The sequence below is a fragment of the Rosa rugosa genome, chromosome 4, assembly GCF_958449725.1.
Source record: "Rosa rugosa chromosome 4, drRosRugo1.1, whole genome shotgun sequence".
NCBI lineage: Eukaryota > Viridiplantae > Streptophyta > Magnoliopsida > Rosales > Rosaceae > Rosa > Rosa rugosa.
The window spans coordinates 51,007,758-51,030,289 of record NC_084823.1 but is presented as its reverse complement, the minus strand read 5'-3'; the positions used below and the strand labels follow the sequence as shown (position 1 = coordinate 51,030,289).

The following is a 22,532-nucleotide window of genomic DNA, read 5'->3' as shown; positions in this document are numbered from 1 at the left end:
ACTAAAATAAGTTGTAAAAACATTCACTAGTCTAGATTTACCTACCGCCTCTTAGGGCTGTCAATTCTGACACGATCCGATAACACAACTCGAAACCCGTACGAAATAAAGCGGGTTGAACCCGCACGATTAAAAGGCGGGTCGGCTGTGGGTCAACCCGCCAACACGAAGTGAACCCGTATAACCCAATTATGTTGTACTTCTACTTGAAATTTTGGACGTTGGGAGTATTTGATCATAGGATTAAACAATTTGAAATATTTTGCTTTATAATTATTAGATTTAATTATTTTAAATTATATATAATTATTTATATTCTTTGTCTTGTAGAGTTTTTAGCGAATTTAATGAATTTATGCATTTTTTTAGTTAAATGAGTAACATTATTAACCTTAAATGGGTCATTTTGTCTAAGACTACACGACCTATTTATTAAATGGGTTAAGCGGGTTGGAAATGGGTAACCTGTTTAAATTTTTGACACGATTATTAAATGGGTTAGGTTTGGGTTTGTCTCTTGCGACACGATAAATACCTTGACCCGACACGAACCCAACCCGACACGACCCAATGACAGCCCTACCGCCTCTATTAATTAATCTCATTAATTATTCTAAAAAAGATTTTTGATTAGTTGATCCAATTTAATATATATTAACATTTTTATGAAAAAAAAAAAAACATTTCATGAAGAAGAACCAAACACAAATAGAGGGTAATGAAATGAATTGCCTCGAGAAGTCAGAGAAGATGACGAATAGAATTCGGTATTATTTTTATTTTTTTATGTGTCAAATTTTTTTTAAAATTATAGATGTAAAATTAAATACTATTAAAAAGACTAGTTTACCCTTGATATTTTTCCCACATGATTGCCACATAGGTACTTTTAATGAAATAACGGACAGAAGTACATACCCTTGAGATTTGAACTGGTGGAGACCACGGTGTCGGTTATTCAAAATACAACTCACCAACCAAATTTATTCAAAACAACCGACATATCACAATTCACCAACTGAAATCCCGACACTAAATTTACAAGGAAAATCAAATTCTCAAACTAGCTTAATCTTTATTCAATTACTCACTCACCCTAAAAATCTTAATTCAACTTCTCACTCACCCTAAAAATCTTAATTCAACTACTCACTCACCCAATGGATTACATACTGCTCTTCTGCATCACCATTTCAATCTTATTGTCGAAGGAGATTTCAAGTTATTAATAGATTGTGTTCAAGGCAGATGTCAGACTCATTGGCGGATTAAAACACTTTTGCAGGATATAAAGGCTCTCACCCTTCAGTTTCAATTAGTAATATTCCGGCATATCTATCGGGAGGCTAATTTTGTTTCAGACCGCTTAACTTCGGAAGCGCATACTTCTCATAATCTTTCTGTTTGATTTTTCGTTTACCCCTTTCAGTGTCCCCAGCGTTCTATTTGGATCAGCTGGGAGATGGTGTTTGCTGAGGCTTTGTTTTATAGTTTCTGTCGTTTTTCTGTCATCACCAAAAAAAAAACCTACTCACTCACCCTCTTTCACTATTTAGGCGTATCAATTCAAAAGTTACCTTTTGTTTTGTCAAAAGTTGCTAGCTGCTCTCTTCTTCTTTTTCACTCACGCTGAGTTGAATTAGAGAAAGGAATGATATTATTTTCATGAGGAAAATGATATTGTCAGCAGAACATATCATTCCCCGTATATGAGATACTCCCAAGTGTTTTCACCGTTTACACCGACGAAAATTGAACTCTAATAGCAAAAAAAATCCGGAAAATAGTAGCAAATGGGGCAATATGTATGGACCAAAATAGTTTAACACTTTTAACTATTTCTTTTTGTTTTGGCCAAATGCCAATAAGTCAATAACCCAAGGTAGGATTAATAGCCATATACGAATTTGAAGTGGAAGCTAGAGTACAAGAACAATTGGAGTCAAGTCTAAGGAACATATCTTATGGTCCATTCATACTCTTTTAACTTTTGATTCAGCAACCACCAGCTGAAAAATGAAGGCTAGAGATGTTACTTAAACCCAGCAACATACCCTCCTCACTTCCTCAAAAATTGCATCCAATACATTCTCATCCACTTAGCGGCTTTGAATGCCCTATGAAAAGTTATTCCTCTCGAAGACAAGTTACAGCGCTTTGAATACCAATACAAAATGAAGGACTAGTTCCTTCAAAGGGCCGATATCTGATAGCTGGAGTCTATGAGATTTTGTGTAAACCAACCATCAAATCAGAGGATATAGAAATGAGAAGGGGGCTAGTGCGGAGCCATACAGCTTTGAAAACCCGTTTCTGATGAGCCTTAATGGATTGGGAAGGCTTCTGGGCGTTATACCTGATATCAAATATGTGAATCATAGGATCAGCAGTACCGGATGAGATGTATAAACCATCAGGAGACCAAGCTTGATTTATCAGAGCCGATTGAGAATCACTGCTCTCTTGCTTCCACCCAAAAGCATGTATCTCTGTTTGCCTCAGTCTGATATCATAAAGTCGGAGCTGCTTCTCATGAGTACTGCATATGAAAACAAATGGAGTTAGCTTAAGATGATGTTGTGAAGCAAGACTAACAAGCCGAAAGTTTTACACAACACTATTATGGTCAATAAAAACAATCTACAAAAACTGCCCATCGATCATGAATCATTTTTGCAAATAATATAACACAGCATGCAAAGACAAGTACTACGGGACAATTTTCTAAAAGGATAATGGCACACAAAGATTCTAGCTTCAAAACACGAGCGTTCTCACCCTGCTTGAACCATGAATAGATTAAAGTCGCAAGGATTTGGCAAAACACTCATGCATTTACTATCTATCTGATGCTTAAACTCTGTTCTTTCCATATTAGCATCGAAGCCAACAATCCTCTTGTCTGCTCCCACAGATAGTATAATTTGCTTTTGCCACATCCCAGCAACGCCCATAACAGCAGATGAATGTATACTCCTATGCAATTGCTTTGGTTTCCAGACATTTTCTGCATCCGTCTCTTTCCAGAGTACAACAGCATGATCACTACCACCAGTGACAAAGCAGGTATTCTCCCAAGGTGGGAAAACTATGCTGTTAATAATCCCTTTCACATGAGGCTTGGCTTCCAAGAAAGTAACACGAGGTTTCTGTCAAACGCGGAAAAAACTAGAATCAGAGTTGGAAAAATATCTAAAAGAGGAACCAAACTTCTCTATGGGTGCTCTATATTGGGGGCAGAGGGCATGCTCTTCCAGCCCCATATAATTCTATGTATTTATCCCAAGTGATACCAACACACAATTGCGACATTATTTTAACCACAGCCCTTACCCCTTGTGTTCGATTTAGATTTAGAACTGATACTTGTGATTCCCCACCATCAGCAGTATACACAGAAAATAGGCTGTTTCCATGGGGATGCCAGGCAATATCTTCTGGCCATCTCCTTTGCTTTGGGGATTGGCAATCTGTAGTACTAAGTAGAGAAGCACCTGACCTGCAATCACAAGAAACAAATGGGGTACACAAAAACAATTAGTTGGGTAGAGTAGAAGCACCTGGCCTGCAAATCCAAAAACCAGAACACTCATGTGCACTACAAAATTGGATAGCAACTTTCCACTTAAAAACTCGAGAAGGAAAATTGAGAACAATTAATAAAACTGAGACACCAAGATAACTACATAGACCACCAGATAGCACACCACACAGCGCCAGTTTTTTGAAATGTGAAAAGAAAATGTTAAAAACTAATTGTAATAATAGGCTGGGAGATTGGGCAACATAATAAAGATCATTTAAACAGGGTCCCCATTCTAGAGTTTGCTATAACTAATCCCACCTGGTTTCCCATCAAAAAGCTTCCAGGTTGTCTAAGTAACTCTTCCAAAGTCCCAATAACAAGAAAGATCTGTCCACATCATTAGTCAACTAAGGACATCTTTCCTCTAGAAGCAGAGACTAGAAAGCATACTTTTGCTAAACGGACGTGTGGTTTTGTGTGTTGGGGGGGGACACTACAATTGGCCAAACATTATCTTTTTTATAATGAAGAGGCATCGTCCATGCATTTTCATCAACTCTTTCTCATGAAACAAACTATTCAGTCCACCAGTTTGCATATATCTCTATCAAATCCTGAAGTATGTAAGTAGACCTTATGTCTCATTTTCCTCTAATTTATGCTGCTACCAAGCAAGCAATGCAATTTTGGAACTAATTGTGTAACAGACTAACAGTATGAAAGTTTAGACTTTACCCCCTGCCTCGAACTTCCCACAAGTTGACCAGTCCATCCAAAGCGCTGCAAAATCCAAAGCAATTGTATAAGATTTAACCATGTTTATCAGCATTTCATGCATCTCGTAGTTCTATGACAGAATAGGCAACAAAGCTTTTTCAATCTTTCTTTTAGGTTCTAGGGCAGCTCACAATAAAACTATCATTCCAAAACTCTTAATCACATAAAATATTAGGATGTCCCTCAACTCAGTGTAATAGAGCACATGGAATTGTGGAAAGTTATGAACTTAAGAACAAGATTCAAAGCAGTGGCATAACCTTATAAAAAAACAAAAAAACAAAATACCTACATCTGCGCTACCTGAATGCAAAAAGATACAGCCATACAGGATATTCAAGAATTGAATGTTTTAATTACAAAGTCTCATTTGAAGACTCACACTCAAACACCACTATTAAACAAAAGACCATGGGCAGTAGAAGACAACTTAATCTTATAACAGGAGGGTTTACAATTTTTTATAGGATTTGTTCCCTCATACTCAAAGGTGAAAGATTAGAAGAGTGAAATTAAGACAATAGATAGTACGTGGATTGATGATGAGTTAAAAACAGGGAAATACACTTGTTCCTCATAACTCGTAATGTTATTATACCTGGTTGCAAAAAGCTGATCATTCACTGGACACAAATAAAGACATCTCAACTTTCTCTTGTGATGACTGGATATGTGATTGTTTGAATGGCACTGGATTATAGAGGGTTTGGAGCTAGTACGAACCATCGGAATTAATTCTTTATGTTCTTTCTCCTCTGAAATACAAACAATTTTCCCAATCAGACATACACACATGAAATTGAATAAAATTGACACAGAGAAATATTGTGAGCATGTAACCTAGAGAAAAACAGTCAAGAACTTGAGGTGACAGCACGAGGCCAGTCAACAGCCAAGAGTTTTACCGAACTTCCGTTTTGTCCCTTTATCTTGAACTTCAACATCCTGCTTTGACGAACTTCTGTAAGACTTATCTCCTTTTTCTTTGCTAGCACTAATAGACTGACTAGAAACTGCGGGGCTGGCTTGAGAACTAAAACTAACTTGTGCCTTCCCACTAGACCCTGCCACTTTCGGAGGTTGGGAAACTTTTGGAGTGACAGCAGGAATTAAAAGTTCTGTTTTAGATTGAGGCTGGCTTCTTAAAGGGATAGGACTCATTGATCTGCGCTCCTCCTTTACACTTTTAATTCCATTACTCGGAGACGCCTTAGTCGACACTGCCTTGTTTTGGGATCGAAGTCGAGCCAATTTAGTTTGAGATTCATTCAACCTCTTCTCTGCTTCAACAAGCTGCACCAGTTTTCCAAACCCATAATTAACGCATAAATTCCCTCAAAAGGCATATCATTGATTGAGAAACATAGAAAAAACACTCATGGTGCCTTGAGTCTCGGTGATTTTCACTTCAATCCACTATGACTTAGATTAACATTTTGAGTAGCAACTAAACAATAAGAATCCAGGCTCAAACATGATTTCAAGAAAACTAAAGATGCAAACTTTATTTCCTTTCGGTGTTATCTCACATGTACCCACTTAACCCATTAACGGATTGACCCTAGTTCAACCCACAGCCAATATGAATATTGAATAACATAAACACAACAGCAGCTCAAAAACAGTAGCTGAAACTTGAAACCAAACATGTAAAGTTGAAACAATCAGAAACCCAATAAAGCTTAGCAGAGCAAGCACAAACCCAAAAAAGAAAGCAGCATCATTCACACAGAACCCAAAATGTGATTATATAAAATGAAGTAAGAAAAATGAACACGGTGGCATGCAGACCTTGGATTGGTAATACTCCCGTCTCCGGCGATTGTGTTCCACTTCCTGAGTGCGGTGCTCAATCAGAGCGATGAGGGCGTCTTCTTGGTCTTGTCTGCTATCTGGGTCGCCGTTCTCTTCCGCCGGCGGCATCATGTCGTCGTCGTCAATCTCCACGCTTTCTCTTCTGGGGTTTTTTAGAAGAGCACTCATGGTTGTAATTTGGCCTCAAAAGTGAAAACCCAACCTCATTTCAATCAACCAATTCCGCCATTAATATACTTGTTCTTCATTTTTATGGGCCGGAAATGGGAACATTATTAATGCTTATGAAATTTTACATGGAGAAGTTAAACTAGAGGAAATATAAAAAAGAAAAAAAATGGGATTTGTTTTGAACAAAGAAATACTTACTAATGGTCTCTTCACCCGCATAAAAACACATAAACCTTAAGTAATGATTGAGAATTAAATTTTTCGTAAAAATTACCATATACGACGACTATTCACATAGAAATAGATCTCATAGGATCGACAAAACATTACCATGCAACTTCCGTACATAAGATTTTATCACGATCGTGATGAATTGAAGTTATTGTTTGTGGTGTACCGCGTATACGACAGTTACTAACAAAAAAAAAGTATACCTTATGTTTTGTGGGTCCTACTACCATGCAACTTCCGTACGTAAGATTTTATCACGACCATGATGAATTGAAGTTATTGTTTGTGGTATACCGTATATTACAGTTACTAACAGAAAAATAAACATTTATGTTTTGTGGGTCCTACTACCATGCAAATTTCAGTATGTAAGATTTTATCACGTAAGATTTTATCACGATCGTGATGAATTGAAGTTATTGTTTGTGGTTGCACCAACTCTCAACTGTAATTTTTTCAATCATAGAACGACAAAATTTCATTTTTAAGTTGGTAATTATTTCTAGTTTGTACAATTATTTTTCCCATACTCTAGGTATCCCCATTTCATTGGTCTTGCTTCTTTTTGTTTCGTTTGTAGCCTCCCTTTATAATATAAATAAATAGATAGATATGATTCATGACTATAACAAACAAACAAAAAACACTCAAAATTTTACCCGTTAGCTATGTATTTTAACTCACTCTTTAAATTAATATAGCTTAGATTATTAAAGAATAAAGAGGTCTAAAGAGTAATTAACTTCATAATATGAAACCAAGTGGTTAGTTACTTGGTTTACTCTGTCAAACAATTGCTACTAAATTTTCATCCTCTTCGTTGCCAATTTCAACCAAGAGGTCGGCAGGTAGTCATTGCCTCGCTCATATGACCCTCCAGACTTGGTCTTACCTATGAATAAAAGATCACTATAGACCTATAGTTCGAGAAAAAAGACTTATCAATGGACAAAAATTTGCACGGACAGGTTCTCTGTAAGCTTGAGGGCAACAAATGATTTTGAGAAGTATAACTTCTGCTACCGAAAACAGAAATTTGTATTCGGTAAGAGTTCAATTTACGGTTGCAACTGAATGAAAATAGTACAAAAGAAAAGGCAAGACATCCTAATGCACAGTGCAATTTAGGTTCAAAAAGGATACTCCGATAAAAGATAATACAACCAGAGTTCAACTGACATTAGCATTTCAAAAATTTCAACAGTACTCAAATCTGGTGTGGGTCTCTAACCATCGTCAACCAGAAAAAGAGCCCACTTTCAGGAGAAGAGAACAAGAAGGACAAGTGAAAGCACAATGTCCTGAGAATGCCTATACATCAAGATATTGTTCAAAACAAGTCTCCAAAATTTTAGGTTTAAGTTAAGCCATCCTCTATACTTATAGGTGGCTTTGAAATGAAAATCAGGGAATCAGAAAATGCTGTGAAGTGAGGAAGTAGCCCTCTTGGTTTAGGTAATCCGAAACCTAGTAGAAGAAGCAGCTCCTCTATAGCCAAAAATGAAGTCAATTGACCACCCCTGATATAGAGAATTGGAATGGTTCAAGTTGTTGTACTCCGACATAAGGTCCAACATAAGGTTCAATGGTTAGTTCTCTGGGTTGAGAAAGTCGCTGGTCATATTTCATTTCAAGAAACCATTCCCTAGGAACTTTCCTCTCCATTTGCAGATGAAGATGGGCTCCATTGGTTATGGCTTTCCTCATAGCCACTGGTTCGAGATCTTCCTGGTCTTGATCGGATGTGGGTGCCCATTGGAAAGGGTTCCTGCAGAGACAAGATAGAAGAAGAAAAAAATATATATATAGTTAAAGAGACTAGAGTTTCATGAAGGATTATACAAAATGAATTTAGAAGTCAAGAACAGTCAGTCTCGTATATCTTACCGGGTCCCCAGCATTTGGTCCATCTGTGTGGAAGAGTATAGGGCGACACCGTTTGTCCTCATTCATTAAGCTTGAATTCTGGAAATGGGCAATAAGGGCAGCTTTTCCCTGAATACGAGCATATGCAAGTGTTGCAACCTTTTCACTGTTGAACTTCTCCCATTTTTTGCCATTGAATGCCTGCAAGAGATATATAATCCATTTTCACTTGCTAGAACAATCGACACTTATCACTGATATACACACGGAATTTATCCATTTGAGCGGATGACTCGAATGAAATGGCAGAGTCCATTGGTCAAACCTTATAGAATGGAACAATCTGTTGAGGATCAATCATGTTGATGAATGCATATCCCACATTGCATTTGTTCTGTGAAAAACATACAAAATTAGAAGCAGATAGACATACGCTCTCTACCCAAATAAAGATGATACAGCAAACAATTTTCTTGCCTTGAAGTCAATTGGCAAATAAATAAAGTCATATATTCCTCGACAGTTCTCATCAATTACTGCAAGCAGCATCTTTGAAGTATACCTGTAGAACCAATTACTAGTTTAGCAAAGCAGGAATAATCTCTATGTACAACTGGAAAGCAATATATAAAAAATATGGTCATTGCAGTTATGAGGACCATGTTACCAGTTTTATGACTTTATCACAGGACTCTAGCCCATGAGACTGAGCAGGTACTTTAGCCGGTGTATTATGGAAGATACATGTGGGCAATTGGTCATTAAATTATAGAAAAGATCCTCCTTTTCTTTCTTATCATTCAAGCAATTATGTCATAACCAGTACTAGATTGAGCAAAGCAGTAAGTACTACAGTTAATGCTTGCTTAGTAGGGTAGTAGGCAGCATGAAGCTTTCTATTAGGCTAATTACTTACGGTTATTAATACTGGCTGCCTACCATATGGCATCAACCATATCTTTTAAAGATGCTATAGAATTGCTACAGGAAATTATCAGTTACGATTATCAGGACTTGGAAACATCTAACTACCTAATATTTTGACGCATGACATCCTGCTAGTCTTTGGCAAGCAGAAATGTGAAATATGCTCTAGAAGTACTTAAGCAAAGTATGTTTTTCATTAAAGGTTGTCGACAAATGGGAAAGTTCATCTAAAAAAATTAAACTGCCAAAAGGTATGGAGTGTAGTAAAAAGATGCCAGCATTGAGAACAGTTAGGGGATCATATACATACTTGTTGGGAATGTTCTTTATCATCAGTGTGGTTCGATTGTCATCCCCACGCAATATGCGCTCAATATCAAGTTCATATTGTTTCCTATCAGCATTATGAGAGTTTGCTTCACTTCTACGGTGAGATAGATTTCTGACACGTTCATTTGGTGAACCAAAAGAGGTAGGCATCGACATCATTGAATTCCTCCCAGGAAACATGTGGCAGATCTCCTGCGAAGAGCGTTGCCGGGTACTTGTATTCATGTCTGAGCAATTTCCACCAACAAGAGAAAAGATGTTGCGTGATGGAACTTCCATAGGATGCAACTGGGGACTACTGGGAAAACAGGCGAAGCTAGGAGATCCCAAGTGAAGACTAGAAGTGTCAGGAGACTGTCCTGAAAATGCATGTCTTTCCCAAAGGGAAGGGTTAACTGCTGGTGCTGATCCAACATGGTGGCGGACAGGTGATGTCCCATTCAGCATGTGAGGAGGTGTTCTAGGGAAGCCAGGCATTTGTGGAAAGCGATGAGCATGAGGACCATTGATAAATGATGGTGAATTCTGCCACATCATGGGACTTGAAGGATGCTGCTGATAAGAATTGGAAACATAATGATGTCCACGAACCCCAGCACTCCCATTTCCAGAAGATGCAAAAGCTGCATAAGAAAAGACTAGTAAACAAAAAACCAGAATAGGTACTAAAAATTTAAGATTTTCATCAACCAAAATCTAACAATAGTAATAATGAGAGACAAACTCTAAGTTGCATCCAAAATGGGAAGTAGCGAGCACAAAAAAGGAAGTCTAAGAACCACCACTCAATTAGTAATGTTACTGTAGCTCCCACCATTCAATAGTACAACATGAAACTGTGTACAACTAAGAGAGACAGATAGCACCAAAAAAAGAAGAAGAAGAAGACACAGAGATGTACGAGTGATGGATCCATTACTTGTTACATTATCTCTTACAGGCTGGGAGAGAAGGGTAAAACACGTGAATAAGAATTTACAATTAAATGTAGAGTGGAAAACATTTGGTTCTCAGATAAAACCAATCAAAGAAAATAGAGCACAAATTATCCTGCAAAAGGATAAGGCAACTAGGGAGAAAGGAGAAGACAGTGAGAAACTTCAACAAGGGGATGTTCTGGATATAAAACATTGCAAGAAATAAATTTAAAGAAAGTAGCAATTCTCTTTCTTTATCCTTAAAAAAGGTCATGGTTTTAGTTGTTAATTCTAATGCATTGGGATGCACCTTATCCAACTTATAAATGATATGATAACTAAGAAAAAAGACTCGTTTTTAGGACGTTTTGAGAGAAATCTGTAAAACTATGACAGAGAGCTATATGCATAATGTACCTCCTCCTCCGTTCAGTTCCATCAGGTGCCCATTTGCATTCATTTCACGAATGTGCCTCCTGTCGGTTCCTTCTGTCATTCTAAGGCCCACATTGCCAGTCACTCCACTGGAGTTGGATGTGATACCATGTGCTAAACTGTCATGATACTCAGGGAGGGAATGCGGATGGAAATTGGGAACGCACTGGTTACCAAACTTAATTTCATTCAGAGAGTGATTGGAATCAGGAAGGCAAAAGTTTTTGTCCGCAGACACCACTCTCATCGGAGAGGGCAAGGTACGCGGAACACTTGAACTCAGATGCGCTAAAGCATTTCCCATAAATGCATTGGAAGGTGATCGAATTGAAGAATGTAATCCCAGGTTAGATTCATTAGCCATTCCAGGATGAAGGGTTGCTGTAAAACAAACAACAAAACACTTTTTGTAAGAAAATGAACACAAATTAACATAATTATGAGTAGATGACAAATTGAAGCAATAATTCCTAACAGGCACAATCATACCCTTGCATCCTGCTGATAAGTTGTCGGATGGACTATGACAAATATTAAATTCATCTTGCTCCTGCTTGGAACCTTGACCGAAACTGCCAAAGGAATATTATTTCTTACAAAGAAGTTTAAGAAATTCAAACTTAAAGGACAACAAAAATAAACAAGTAGAAAAGGAACTGTGACAGGTGCTGACAGAAATCCAGGAGAATAAAAGCAAAAAATCAGGGAGAAAAAAAAAATAATACAAAATTGCCTGTGTTAAACAAGTAGAAAAGGAACTGTGACAGGTGCTGACAGAAATCCAGGAGAATAAAAGCAAAAAATCAGGGAGAAAAAAAATAATAATACAAAATTGCCTGTGTTAAGACCTCAAAGGAGATAACTTACAGAAACCCCACACACTAAATAAAACACACAGATAACCAATAGGAAGAGTTTGTTAACAATACCCCATTCTGGCAACCCCTGGATGGCTGGGTTCAAGCTTGATCTGCTTCCCACCAATCTCACTCGTATTCAATGCATGAAGAGCAGCTTCTGCAGCTCTAACATCATAAAATTCTATCAACTTGTTATGACTCTTGTTTGGAGCCTCGCGGATCTGGAAACAGAAAATAACAAGTACTTGATATCAAAATAAAAATAAAGAACAAGAAGCTTCATGCCTCTTAAAAGCAAAGCAAAACAAATAACAGAGAATAACTTGACCAACTTACCTCTTTGATTTCCCCATAAGATTCGAAAAGTTTAGTAAGCTCATCATCAGAAACAGAAGAATCAACATTGTATACCTCAAGTGTTCCTTGGTTAACATCTTTATCAGAAGGGTTGTCCTGGCATATAGACAAGTAGATAAAATGAAACAACCAAGCATCATGAGAATGTCTAAACAAGCCAGAGAAAACAAAATGGTCATGAAATTAGCACATACATCAACAGTAACTAACAAGTGAAGTGACCACCATACCTTGGGTATCGAATAGTGTATGTCAAGCTTCCTACGCCTCAGTGGCTTACTCTGTAGTGCTCTTATCGCTTTTTGGGCAGCCCTTATATCATAATAAGAAATCATAACAAACCCACGATGCTTGCAGGCTGTGTAAAGTGTTCGGATATCTCCATATTGCTAACAAAAAAAAAAATTCAATTGTCAATTTAATAAACGAGGTAAACTGCTTTAACTTGCCCACATGGACTTGTAATTTACAAAAAATATATACATATATATATATATATAAAACAAATTATAATATAAATAACTCATAAAGGAGAGGTGTGCACCTCAAAAAGATCCTTCAATTCCAAATCTTCAACATTGCTATTAATATTTCGAACAAAAAGTGTTCTAGAAGGGTGCTCGCCATAGGGGTGTTCACCCACAAGTGAAAAATTACCACCCCCTTGATCATCTCCTTCTAATTCCATGCCGCCACCACTGCTAAAAAGATCAAAATCTTCCAATTCGTCCCCTTTACTACCATGCACAATTTTACCCGGACCATCTATCATGCCAGAAAACAAATCATTTTCATCAGGAAGGAGATTTCCAATGGTTTGTGCTTCCATTTCTTCAAGCGATTCAAAGGGCTCTTCCTCATGTTGGGAAGCAACAGTATTTGTAGATTGATGAGATACAAAATCACCCTTTAGCAATCTCACTGCAAAAAAAGGGGGGAAAAAGATGTTAAGATGATGAATAAGCATATTTGTGGAAATTGGTTACAGATGGACATGGAGTAGTATAAAGGAACATGGAGTAGCTTAATTTGACTAAATTAAGACTTAATCCCACAAATGCAAATGTAATTGATTGGAGATTATACTGAAGTAGAGAACAGATGAAACCATGTAGTATGTAAAGACAACAAAAAGTTTAGAAAGATTTTGAACCTAATTAGCAACTTTATATAAGATATCAATTCAACATAAAAACTTGTTAGACATGGAATTGAAGAAACCTTTTTGTGAAAAAGGTACAAAAAAGTTTGCAGTTTCTTTTGCATTCTTGTAAGGGATGATAGAGCAGCCCATTGATGTAATTGCCAATGAAGTATAGATGGTATGGTCCAACAAGCATGTTCGACAAAATAGATGGTTACACTGCCCATATGCAACATATCAAGACAGACTTATTAGACATAAAGAGGAAAACAAAACCTTACATTTTCTAGTAAAAATTTCAGACAATGAGCTTGAGAACAGACTGCTTTCATGCTGAGCACCATTAATAGCAGTTTTGCTTCCAACCAAGCTATGGGATGTTGGCCGTGTGGGCAAGTCTGACCACAACTTTGGATGATGATTCATAGGTTTCCACGAGGCCTTAGATGTATTGGCAACTCCTCCAGTAATGCTTAGCCTTTCTGTGCGCTCCCCAGCCAGATTGGATTGTGGCATATCAAAGTAATCCACTGATTGTGCCCCAATTGGTAAAAACCTTTTTGAGGGTAATGAAGGATCAAATATGCTGCCAGCTGTCGGCACTGTTCTATCTACTCCCACTGAAGTACAGAAATTTACACAAGAAGAGGGAAGTCAAAGATCTCACACAGACAATTTTACCACAAAACAGTATACCGTTATAATCAGGAAGACAACATGCCAGCGATGAACCAATTCATCGATTCACATATTCATAGGTACATTTCATTTTTTCAAGGTGGACTGAGTTGATTCTTACTTCCTAGTTTGAGCTAGAAACCATTTATATAACAACCAGAACAACTCTGAAGTCGGGACTTGGAACAGCTAGTTATCATATTTCCGACCAAATGAATGCTCAAACTTCTAAATGACCAAACAAAACCATGGAACTCTGCTAACTCCTGGGTAAGTGTTTTGAACACCCTGTGTGCTAAGGCACAGCAACTCAAACCCAAGTTTGAGTGAGAGAGACAAGTGAACTTACCACTACAACACACATTGCACATTGTTAATGAGTAAGGGACATCTGTTTGGTTGGGAACTCTTTCAACTGGTAGTTGTGACGTTAATAAGTTAGGGGCGCTTGTCAGGTTGGGAGATCCTTTGAACAGGTAATGGGGTGTAACTTCAACAACTAAAGCCCAGGACCCAATAAAAACAGAAAGTTTGACGGGGCAAGACAAATTAGCTGAGAGTTGTCAGACACTTTATGAACTAAATGCTCACCTTGGTGATCAGGCATGGTTTTCAGCTTCTGAAATCCAACTTGTCTCTGGTCAAACAAAATTCACAAAGAGCTAATTAGAAAGAATTATTGAGAAAAAAAAAAAGAGAAAAACATGGTATGATCCTTTGTTTACATATGAGTGCTATATATTTAGTGAAACTTCACAACAATTCAAAGGAATATGACAACTTCATGACATCAAAACAAGAATAACACCTCGGAAGGAAAAGGAATTTCTTCAAAGTAGTGGGAAGAGACGGATACACCCCTTTGATCCATTACTTCAAATGGCATCGTGCAGCACTAAGAAACCAGAAACTATTGCCGGAAAAATGAGAGAAGGCAGAGACAAGTAAAAGGTCTAAATTCTCACTGGCCAATTTCATCTACACTACACACCTCCTTGCCTGAAAATCGAAAACAATAAAACTAAATTAATGAACGAAGACGATACACCTCAGATATCACAACCATAACATTCCAAATCAAAGCAGAGAGAACTGCATTTTTGTAAAATTCCAAAACCGAAAACCCAAATCAAGTCATCAGGCAGTTCTACCAACTCGAAAAAGGTTGAAGATTCTTTTCCTCCTTCGGGGGTCTCTGTGTGAGAGCCCGAGAATTCGAAGAAAAAAATGGGATAATAGTAAAACAAAATGTTAAGTAAGAAGCTCTGAAAATGTTTGCTTACCTACCAAAAACCAAACCATACTTAACCCCGTTTGGTTGCTCAGAAAAACAAAAAAAATTAAAAAAATAGGTAGGAAAGCAAAATCAAAACTTAAATCCTTTTAAAGCTTTCCTTAATTCCTGAGCAACCTAAAACGAACCAAATTGCCGCAGAAAATCTCTAAATTAAGTGAAAAACCAGCAAAGATCGAGAATTCAACCGTTGAAAAATTTCACCCTTCAAAATTCACAGCTTAAAAAACCCCAAAAAAATTCAAAAGCAAACAAAAAGAGTGAAACAGAGTCTGACCTAGTCCAGGAGAAGCCGCATCAGCAGAATTGATCTCCATGACCAAAATTCAGCTCAAAAAAATGGAAAAACTCGCAAAAATCCAAAACGAATAAACCAAAAGCTATGATACAACAATGGATCTCATCTCATCCACCACTCGCAGCATTGCAGGTCTCTCACTCACTTTTCCACAACAAATTAAGCTCGCTTCTGCTCCTACACAAGCATACTCTGCTTCCAACAAAAACCGGTCAAAATTAACGGAATCAGAGCTCGGAGCCGGCGAACATCTCGATTCCGGCGAGATAAAACCGCCGGTGGCCGAGAAGGGGAGAGAAAAGGAATAAATACACAGGGAGCTGGGTTCTGATTTGTTTAATCCAAGAGCGTCAGAGAAAGAGAAAGAGAGAGAGAGAGAGAAGGGTGGTTGGGTTTTGAAATATAAAAGAAGAGTAAAGAAGGAAAAAATGAGGAGGAAGAAGACAAAGGAGGAGAGAGAGAGAGAGAGAGATGGGCGCGGGGTTTTCTTTGGGTGTGAGAGTGTGGATAGAATCAGAGAACAGAAAATGGAAACTATTAAAAAAAAAAAAAAAGGAAGAAGGAGAGGGAGGCTTTATACTCGGCGGACTTGGGGAGAGAGTGGACAAAACCAGTCAGTCACGCTCTTTCTTCTTCTCTTTCTTTCTTCTTCTTCCTCGGGAATCTTGGTTTTTTTTTTACCTTTCAGTTCGGGGGGGGGGCTGTAATGACCCGACCCGACCCCTTTTTGGCGGTTTTTACTTTTCTTCCTTTTTCTTGTTTGTAATTATGGGAAGAGTGACCAAATCTTTCTTGATATGGAAAATTGCCTAATTAGATGGATAAAGATTTGTTCATGTCATGACTTAACTAGCTATTAAATTTTGTTCCCCAATATATTTTTATCCGTACCTAGTATATATGACGAGATTCTCGATATTTAACATAGAATGTGCGATCAATTCTTAATACGTTATGTCTTGCACAAACATTTATTTCTTTTCATAGTAGCCACACGAGTGTCAGATGACAGTGTTTAAACTCACGCGGCATTTGTTTGAACTCTGTGAGGTCTGGAACTTTGAATGAATTTGGTTAATACCGTTATACCTCCTTCTACTATTGACATATCGTTTAATTCGGTTAATTTGAATGTTTATTAGACCTCGTTTGTCGAGCATGCATAACTGGAGGTTCGTGTCGTTTGTGCTTAACTACATAAGGTAATAACACCATTAATTATGAGATTTTGTCAAAAGACTTAAAACCAACTAATAAGCAAATATTAAGCCTCACCGATTTAGCATGCAAAAATTACCTTACCAATAATATAAAGCAAAGTCATTTTTGCAAACTTACACATTCGATACTTGTTTGGTAATTCATTTAAATTTTTTTTGTTGCATTGATTTTTACATACGTAGCCGTTTTCTCTTTCTTTAATAAGTTTTGTTTTTTTGTCTTTTTTATTTTTCTTAATAAAAATCTTATCAGTTCATGATTTATTAACCTTTCACGCACACCCTTTGTAAAAACAAGAGGGTAGAGCTTAAAACTGGTATAACTTGAATCCAAAACTTGTCGACAACGACCTCTATCGATCACCTATATACTAAATTTTAAAAGACTCACACACCCATGCACAGACCAAAAAAAAAAAGAGGTTGTTTGCAAGGTCGTTAAACTGCATGAGAAGATTGGATCGATTGGTTTGTTCATTTAGTTAGGAATAATTCATTTTACAAGAAATGCATTCCGGATAAGTCGAGGTGAGTGTCGTATACGAAATGTTTTGGATTTGAGAATAAATTAACTAAAACTGAAGCTCACCTAATAAGACTGTCATCCTGCAATTTTCATGCAACAAATGTAGGAGAAGATCCTACCTCTTGTCTACGGCTCTACGCCAAGAACAATAAGTTTAGGACTTGATCCCCTTTTTTAGTAAATTTGTTGAAGCTTCTCGGCCCTTTATGGATACAAGTACTGATTAGCTGCCAAATTAATTAGTGTTAGATCAATTCTATTCGACATATGCCAAATCACATGTACGTACATGACCAACCGTGGTGATATGTCGCTCTTCTTTTATGATCATCTTATTTGAGTGTGGGAAGAGAACTAGCTAGTGATTTAGGGTTTGGCAGTGGTCGGAAAGGATTGTACTGCCTGGACTGGAAGTAGTTGAACGCAAATCACTCGATCGATGCTAATATGTACAACAACATCGCTCCCCTACGCCACACAAACACTTCTTTTTTTGAATCATCAATTCATTATAGTTGTTATTTGATCCACGTCAACAAATCTCGTTCACACACACAAATTAGCTAGTGCTTACGGCTAGTTTCAGTTATGTACTCTTAATAATGATGATTGTGCACATGCGCAAATTAATATTGTTTGCAAGTGATTTAAATTTGGTTCTGACGAATATATTGTCTATTTCTTTTTAGTAACCTAGTCGTTGGAAACAAGCATGGAGTTTTCTACTTCAAGGCCTTAATGTGATTTTCACTCCTGCCCGGTATCCAATTGATTTTCTTTGAAAGGATAATCTCCAGATCAGAACTTTTAATCATAATCAACACTGGAATTATGCCCTCAACCACCCAGCTAATAAAATACATTATCTGCTACTACAATTGTTTTAAAATAAATGACAGGGTGTCCAATAATGATGTCATTTAATAATTTCAATACTTATATATATGTGGTATCTCATTATCTTATCTTATATAATTAAGTCAATTATTAAGGGAATTGTTAAATTTTTTAACGACCATATATGCCCTCACATAATATAGATATTAATAAATAAATTATTTTTATATGAGGATAAGATAGTCAATTGACTACATCATCAATACCTCATATGAAAAAATGAGAAACTTCCTCAAAATCAGGAGAGAAACTGCTGTAACTTTTTTTAATTTAAAAAAATAAAAATAAAAGCCAATTCTGCACATGTTAAGGGGCTAGTATTACATAATGCAAAAATTTATGAGGAACAAAAGAGTATTGTTTAAAACATTTCAAAAAAAAAGAGTATTGTTTAAAAATGAGCAGACCACCTGAAGAATTATCCTAAGAATCAACAATTTACTCTATTTTTACAAAATATGTATTAGGAAGATAATATTCCGCCCGCAATTATTTGGTCTAGCGAGAGTGAAATGTCACGAATGCAACTAAAAAATAAGTACTTTCTGTTCACGAACCTCTAACCAAAATTTTGGTTTGGAAGACGGACATTAATACAGCCCATGTTAGTTATTAAAAACTAAGTCTTATCTCATTATTCTTACTTTCGTTAGGTATATACAGCTAGATTGAAGAACGAGGACAAGTTTTGCATAAAATATATAAGACCATAAATAACAATGAAAAGGTGTCTGTGTGGTACAAGAAAAAGAATCAAAGTCGTATTCCATTGACGAAACTGGTGTTTGAAAAGCTTTTTAGAATATCAAGGTGTCATGTCTTCAACCATGGTTTGGAAAAGTACCATCATACATATTGGCCTACCTTGCCTGTGTGTTACAAACGATTTTCGATAAGATATATGCGTTACAAACGTTACATATTGGCCTGGCCTCCATATTAGGATAATTACTAAACACGAGTTTAGTACGTGCTTGTATAATTCTTCATTTCATACGTACTATGAGAATCAACATACTTGAACTATAACGAGTCTGGTTATTAGCGTAATTATGGTTCAAATGAGTATTTATTTAAGTATTTTTTTTTATGGAAATAGGTCAGCCATTTCATTATAATTCAGCAAGCAGTACAAAAACGAAACACACTTATGGGGTCGACAGAAAGAATCGTTCTGTAGAACCTCATGAAACCTTATTCTAGAAGAATAAAATCCCAAAAAATCCCGAGTACACCCACCTTTTGATAAATTCACGCACTTTTATTCTAACAAAAACATAGAAACCTCGAAGCTTACATAAAAAGGTTCCAACTAAGGTACTGGTTTTTGCGACCCAAACAAAAATTAAACAGCACTATGAGCCATAGAGACCCTATCCATCCAGCCCACTTGAAAACCTAGACCAGTGTACCCAAACCTAAGGGCCACAAGCCAGTCCAAGGCCCAGGAGGCCCAACAACACCAAGAGAATGCCCAAAGAGTAGGGTAAACCAAAGCCCTAGCCCAATGAGCCCACAAGTGTACTTCCAGCCAACAACCATCAGCTGCCCCGTCGCCAACGCCAGTCGAGGGAAACACCCCGCAGCCGCCGCTGACTTCATTACTGCCCAACTCAGACGGGTCAACGTCGTCTTCCCTGCTAATTCAGACACCAACACTAGCCATCCAACCTGATCACGGAGAGAGAAGCTTCCCCGCCAACCCATGACAATGGACGGACTTTGCCATCTCCGACCATCCCAAAATCGCGACCCCAGCGCCGCCACCAAGATTCGGATCCTTTACGTCTCCACAAAACCAGATCCGGTCACATCCCCGACCTAAAACCAATCGCGATCCAGCAAGGCCATCTGGGCATCGCACCACGTCGGTAGCCCACACCAAATTGCCGCCGTCGGCACAGAAGCCTCCGCAATCATCACCACCAACAGATTTGGGAATCAGTCCACCGCTCTGTGCATGCCAACCTCCAGCACAATTAGTCGGAACAACATCACTACCAATTGACAATCTTCCACCAAACCAGATCCGGTGAACTAGAACCCAATCACCATCAAATACAGCAAATACGCCTCCTCTAACAGAAGATAGAGTCTGACGAAAAGATTTGTCGCCGTCGCAACCCAAAGAGAGAAGCATACGAGTAGTTTTGTCGCCGCCGCTTTCCCAAGAAAGAGACCGGCGATATTTCTCTCGAGAGAGAGTCGGAGTCATATTTTCTGTATTTATTTAAGTATGAATAAGCTCAAATTTGTTGAATAATTTTTCATTTCATATTTAGAGAGGTGATAACAGACTTGGTTCAAACCTGTTAGCTAACATATCCATGACACAAATATTTATATTTGTTTGAATCTAATATACCTAAATTTTTTGTTATGAAATTAACCTGAACATTATAGCGTAAATTAAATTTCTTACAATTACAATAAATCATTACATCTCATGCCCTTACTTTTTTTTTTTTTCCTGAACTCTTTAATTAGTTTTTTTTTTTTCCCGCCTAGGCAATGGCTCAAGTCTAACTATCTAAATAGGTTTTTTTTTTTGTGGCGTAATTAATTTTTGCCATGATAAATTTGACTTGAAAACAGAAGCATCTCTTTTGCAGACACGTGGATAACATCTAAAACGAATAGCCACAAATGCTGGGGGCGGGTCCCACAGGGAGAGCACATGCATAATCATAATGTACACGACAAGCCATATCTGGATAAAGTGAAAAATTGAACCAATCAAGGACAGGATCATTTGTTCTACATCTCATACTATGTCTCAGCAGGATATTACTCTGTAATAAGTCACAAAAAAAGAGAGAGGTAAATCCTCTAGTCACTTTGTGAACGTCCCACGGTAAAAAAAAAATGTGTTATTACACAAGGTCTACAATCTGTCTTCTCAAAATAAAATAGGTTGAGTGGAATTACTCCCATTTCCAATGAATGCATGATCAAGAAAAAAATCTACGGCAACTTGCCATTAGAGTTTGGTTTTCCGTGTCAAATTTAACCGTTATATTTGCTGTACTATAAAAGCAACTCCAACAGATTCCCTATATTTTGATTTTTCTCTACTTTAGGGAAAAATAAGTCTCGTTTGCTATAACAGATTCCCTATAACTATCCCTATTTTAGGGAAAGTGAGGAAATAGAAAACCAAATTTCCTATATTTACAGCAAACTCTAAAATTTTAAGGAAGAATATGGAGATTTTAGAGATTGTTGTAAAATAGGGAATCTGTTAGAGTTGGAGAAGAAAAAAAGGCTAAAGTTTTGACTTTTGCTTTCCTATAATACAGAAATTATAGAGAAGCTGTTGGAGTTGCTCTAACGCGGATTTCATACATAGATAACCACTAACATGTATTCGTATTTTTCTGTCAACAATTAATTGATCCGCACATATGTAATGACTAATGCACCTCCCAAGAGGCAATCCCTTGTTCCTAGGTAACTGTTTGTGCTTCAGTTTAAGACATTAATGTCCAACTTGAACATGCACAAAATGTTAGGCAGAATTTAAGTCCAAACCCTTAGTTTGAGAATCCAATTGACTTTCATTAATCAATTTTACCACCCCCAATTTCCCCATTGGTCCTGCATCCCGGCCCATAGTAAATAATGTAAACTAGCTAGTACCGCTTTGCCATTTCGGCAGTTACAAGCCAGAGGAAGAAGGTCTGACGCAGCTTCCTTCCGGCAAATCGGACGATTGTTACGAAAGCGAAAGCGAAAACGGTTAGAAGCCAACACGGTTCACGTGGGGGTTCGCGGCCGTTGGATCTCAACGCCACCCTGTCCGGACGCCACGTGGAGGATCAAAGCTGTTGCTTGTACGTACGTTACTTTTTTGGGAGGGAGTTATGATTAAGCATGGGGTTCCATCACTCAGAAGAAGCCGAGCTGCTTTCACATTTTGTGCGTGCGAAGGAAGCAGAAGAAGCGGAAGCGGAAGCAGAAGCAGAAGCAGAGGGGAAGTGCTTATTAGGACCACAGCACGAGAAGGGCAAGTGCTTTTAATTTCCGCTGGCTTTTTGTGTATATAGGAGTGTGTTTGGAGTAAGTAATTTGTTAGTGTGGTTGGGAAAAGGAGTCCGGAGTCGTGGTAATTGCTCCCTGCAAATGCTGCGTTTCTCTTTTCTCATACTAAATGCATGAAAAGCCGATGACTCGTTGGTTATGTCACATTGCCAGGACGATGGGATCAAAAATTATTATGTGTGCAAGTTTTTTCAAAATACTTAATTTGTCATGTTGGTCTAA

The 22,532-nt window shown here is 37.6% G+C and overlaps 2 protein-coding genes across 3 annotated transcripts; both read right to left on the bottom strand.

Annotated features, from left to right (window-relative positions):
* Window positions 1-1,947: 1,947 nt before the first annotated feature.
* On the bottom strand, window positions 1,948-6,404 carry LOC133706432 (uncharacterized). Its single transcript, XM_062131959.1, has 7 exons — window positions 6,095-6,404; window positions 5,209-5,596; window positions 4,902-5,058; window positions 4,262-4,306; window positions 3,334-3,499; window positions 2,779-3,149; window positions 1,948-2,539 (listed from the first exon to the last, which is right to left on the bottom strand). The coding sequence occupies exons 1-7, from the start codon at window positions 6,284-6,286 to the stop codon at window positions 2,221-2,223; spliced, it is 1,638 nt and encodes a 545-aa protein (XP_061987943.1). The 5' UTR covers window positions 6,287-6,404; the 3' UTR covers window positions 1,948-2,220.
* Window positions 6,405-7,643: 1,239 nt separating this feature from the next.
* Window positions 7,644-16,160, bottom strand: LOC133706751 (protein MEI2-like 1). 2 transcript variants are annotated; one of them, XM_062132289.1, is made up of 15 exons: window positions 15,606-16,160; window positions 14,843-15,033; window positions 14,626-14,671; window positions 13,638-13,976; window positions 12,757-13,133; window positions 12,443-12,601; window positions 12,192-12,308; window positions 11,925-12,076; window positions 11,485-11,567; window positions 10,978-11,376; window positions 9,624-10,266; window positions 8,864-8,948; window positions 8,712-8,780; window positions 8,408-8,587; window positions 7,644-8,288 (listed from the first exon to the last, which is right to left on the bottom strand). In XM_062132289.1, the coding sequence occupies exons 2-15, from the start codon at window positions 14,918-14,920 to the stop codon at window positions 8,166-8,168; spliced, it is 2,850 nt and encodes a 949-aa protein (XP_061988273.1). In that variant the 5' UTR covers window positions 14,921-15,033; window positions 15,606-16,160; the 3' UTR covers window positions 7,644-8,165. The 2 variants fall into 2 exon arrangements, with proteins under 2 accessions (XP_061988273.1, XP_061988274.1); XM_062132290.1 differs by lacking the exon at window positions 15,606-16,160 and adding an exon at window positions 15,186-15,205.
* Between the last annotated feature and the right edge of the window lie 6,372 nt (window positions 16,161-22,532).

Bases quoted from the DNA above. Each gene is read 5' to 3' on its own strand.
- LOC133706432 (XM_062131959.1), bottom strand. From the start codon at position 6,286: ATGAGTGCTCTTCTAAAAAACCCCAGAAGAGAAAGCGTGGAGATTGAC. The intron at 5,059-5,208 runs GTAAAACTCTTG...TTTGTATTTCAG, and splicing joins AGGGACAAAACGGAAGTTCG to AGGAGAAAGAACATAAAGAA. The intron at 4,307-4,901 runs GTATAATAACAT...TGGATTTTGCAG, and splicing joins GATCAGCTTTTTGCAACCAG to CGCTTTGGATGGACTGGTCA.
- LOC133706751 (XM_062132289.1), bottom strand. From the start codon at position 14,920: ATGCCATTTGAAGTAATGGATCAAAGGGGTGTATCCGTCTCTTCCCAC. The intron at 13,977-14,625 runs GTGAGCATTTAG...TCTGTACTTCAG, and splicing joins AACCATGCCTGATCACCAAG to TGGGAGTAGATAGAACAGTG. The intron at 8,289-8,407 runs GTAAGATATACG...TTGTCTCTGCAG, and splicing joins GACCAAATGCTGGGGACCCG to GAACCCTTTCCAATGGGCAC.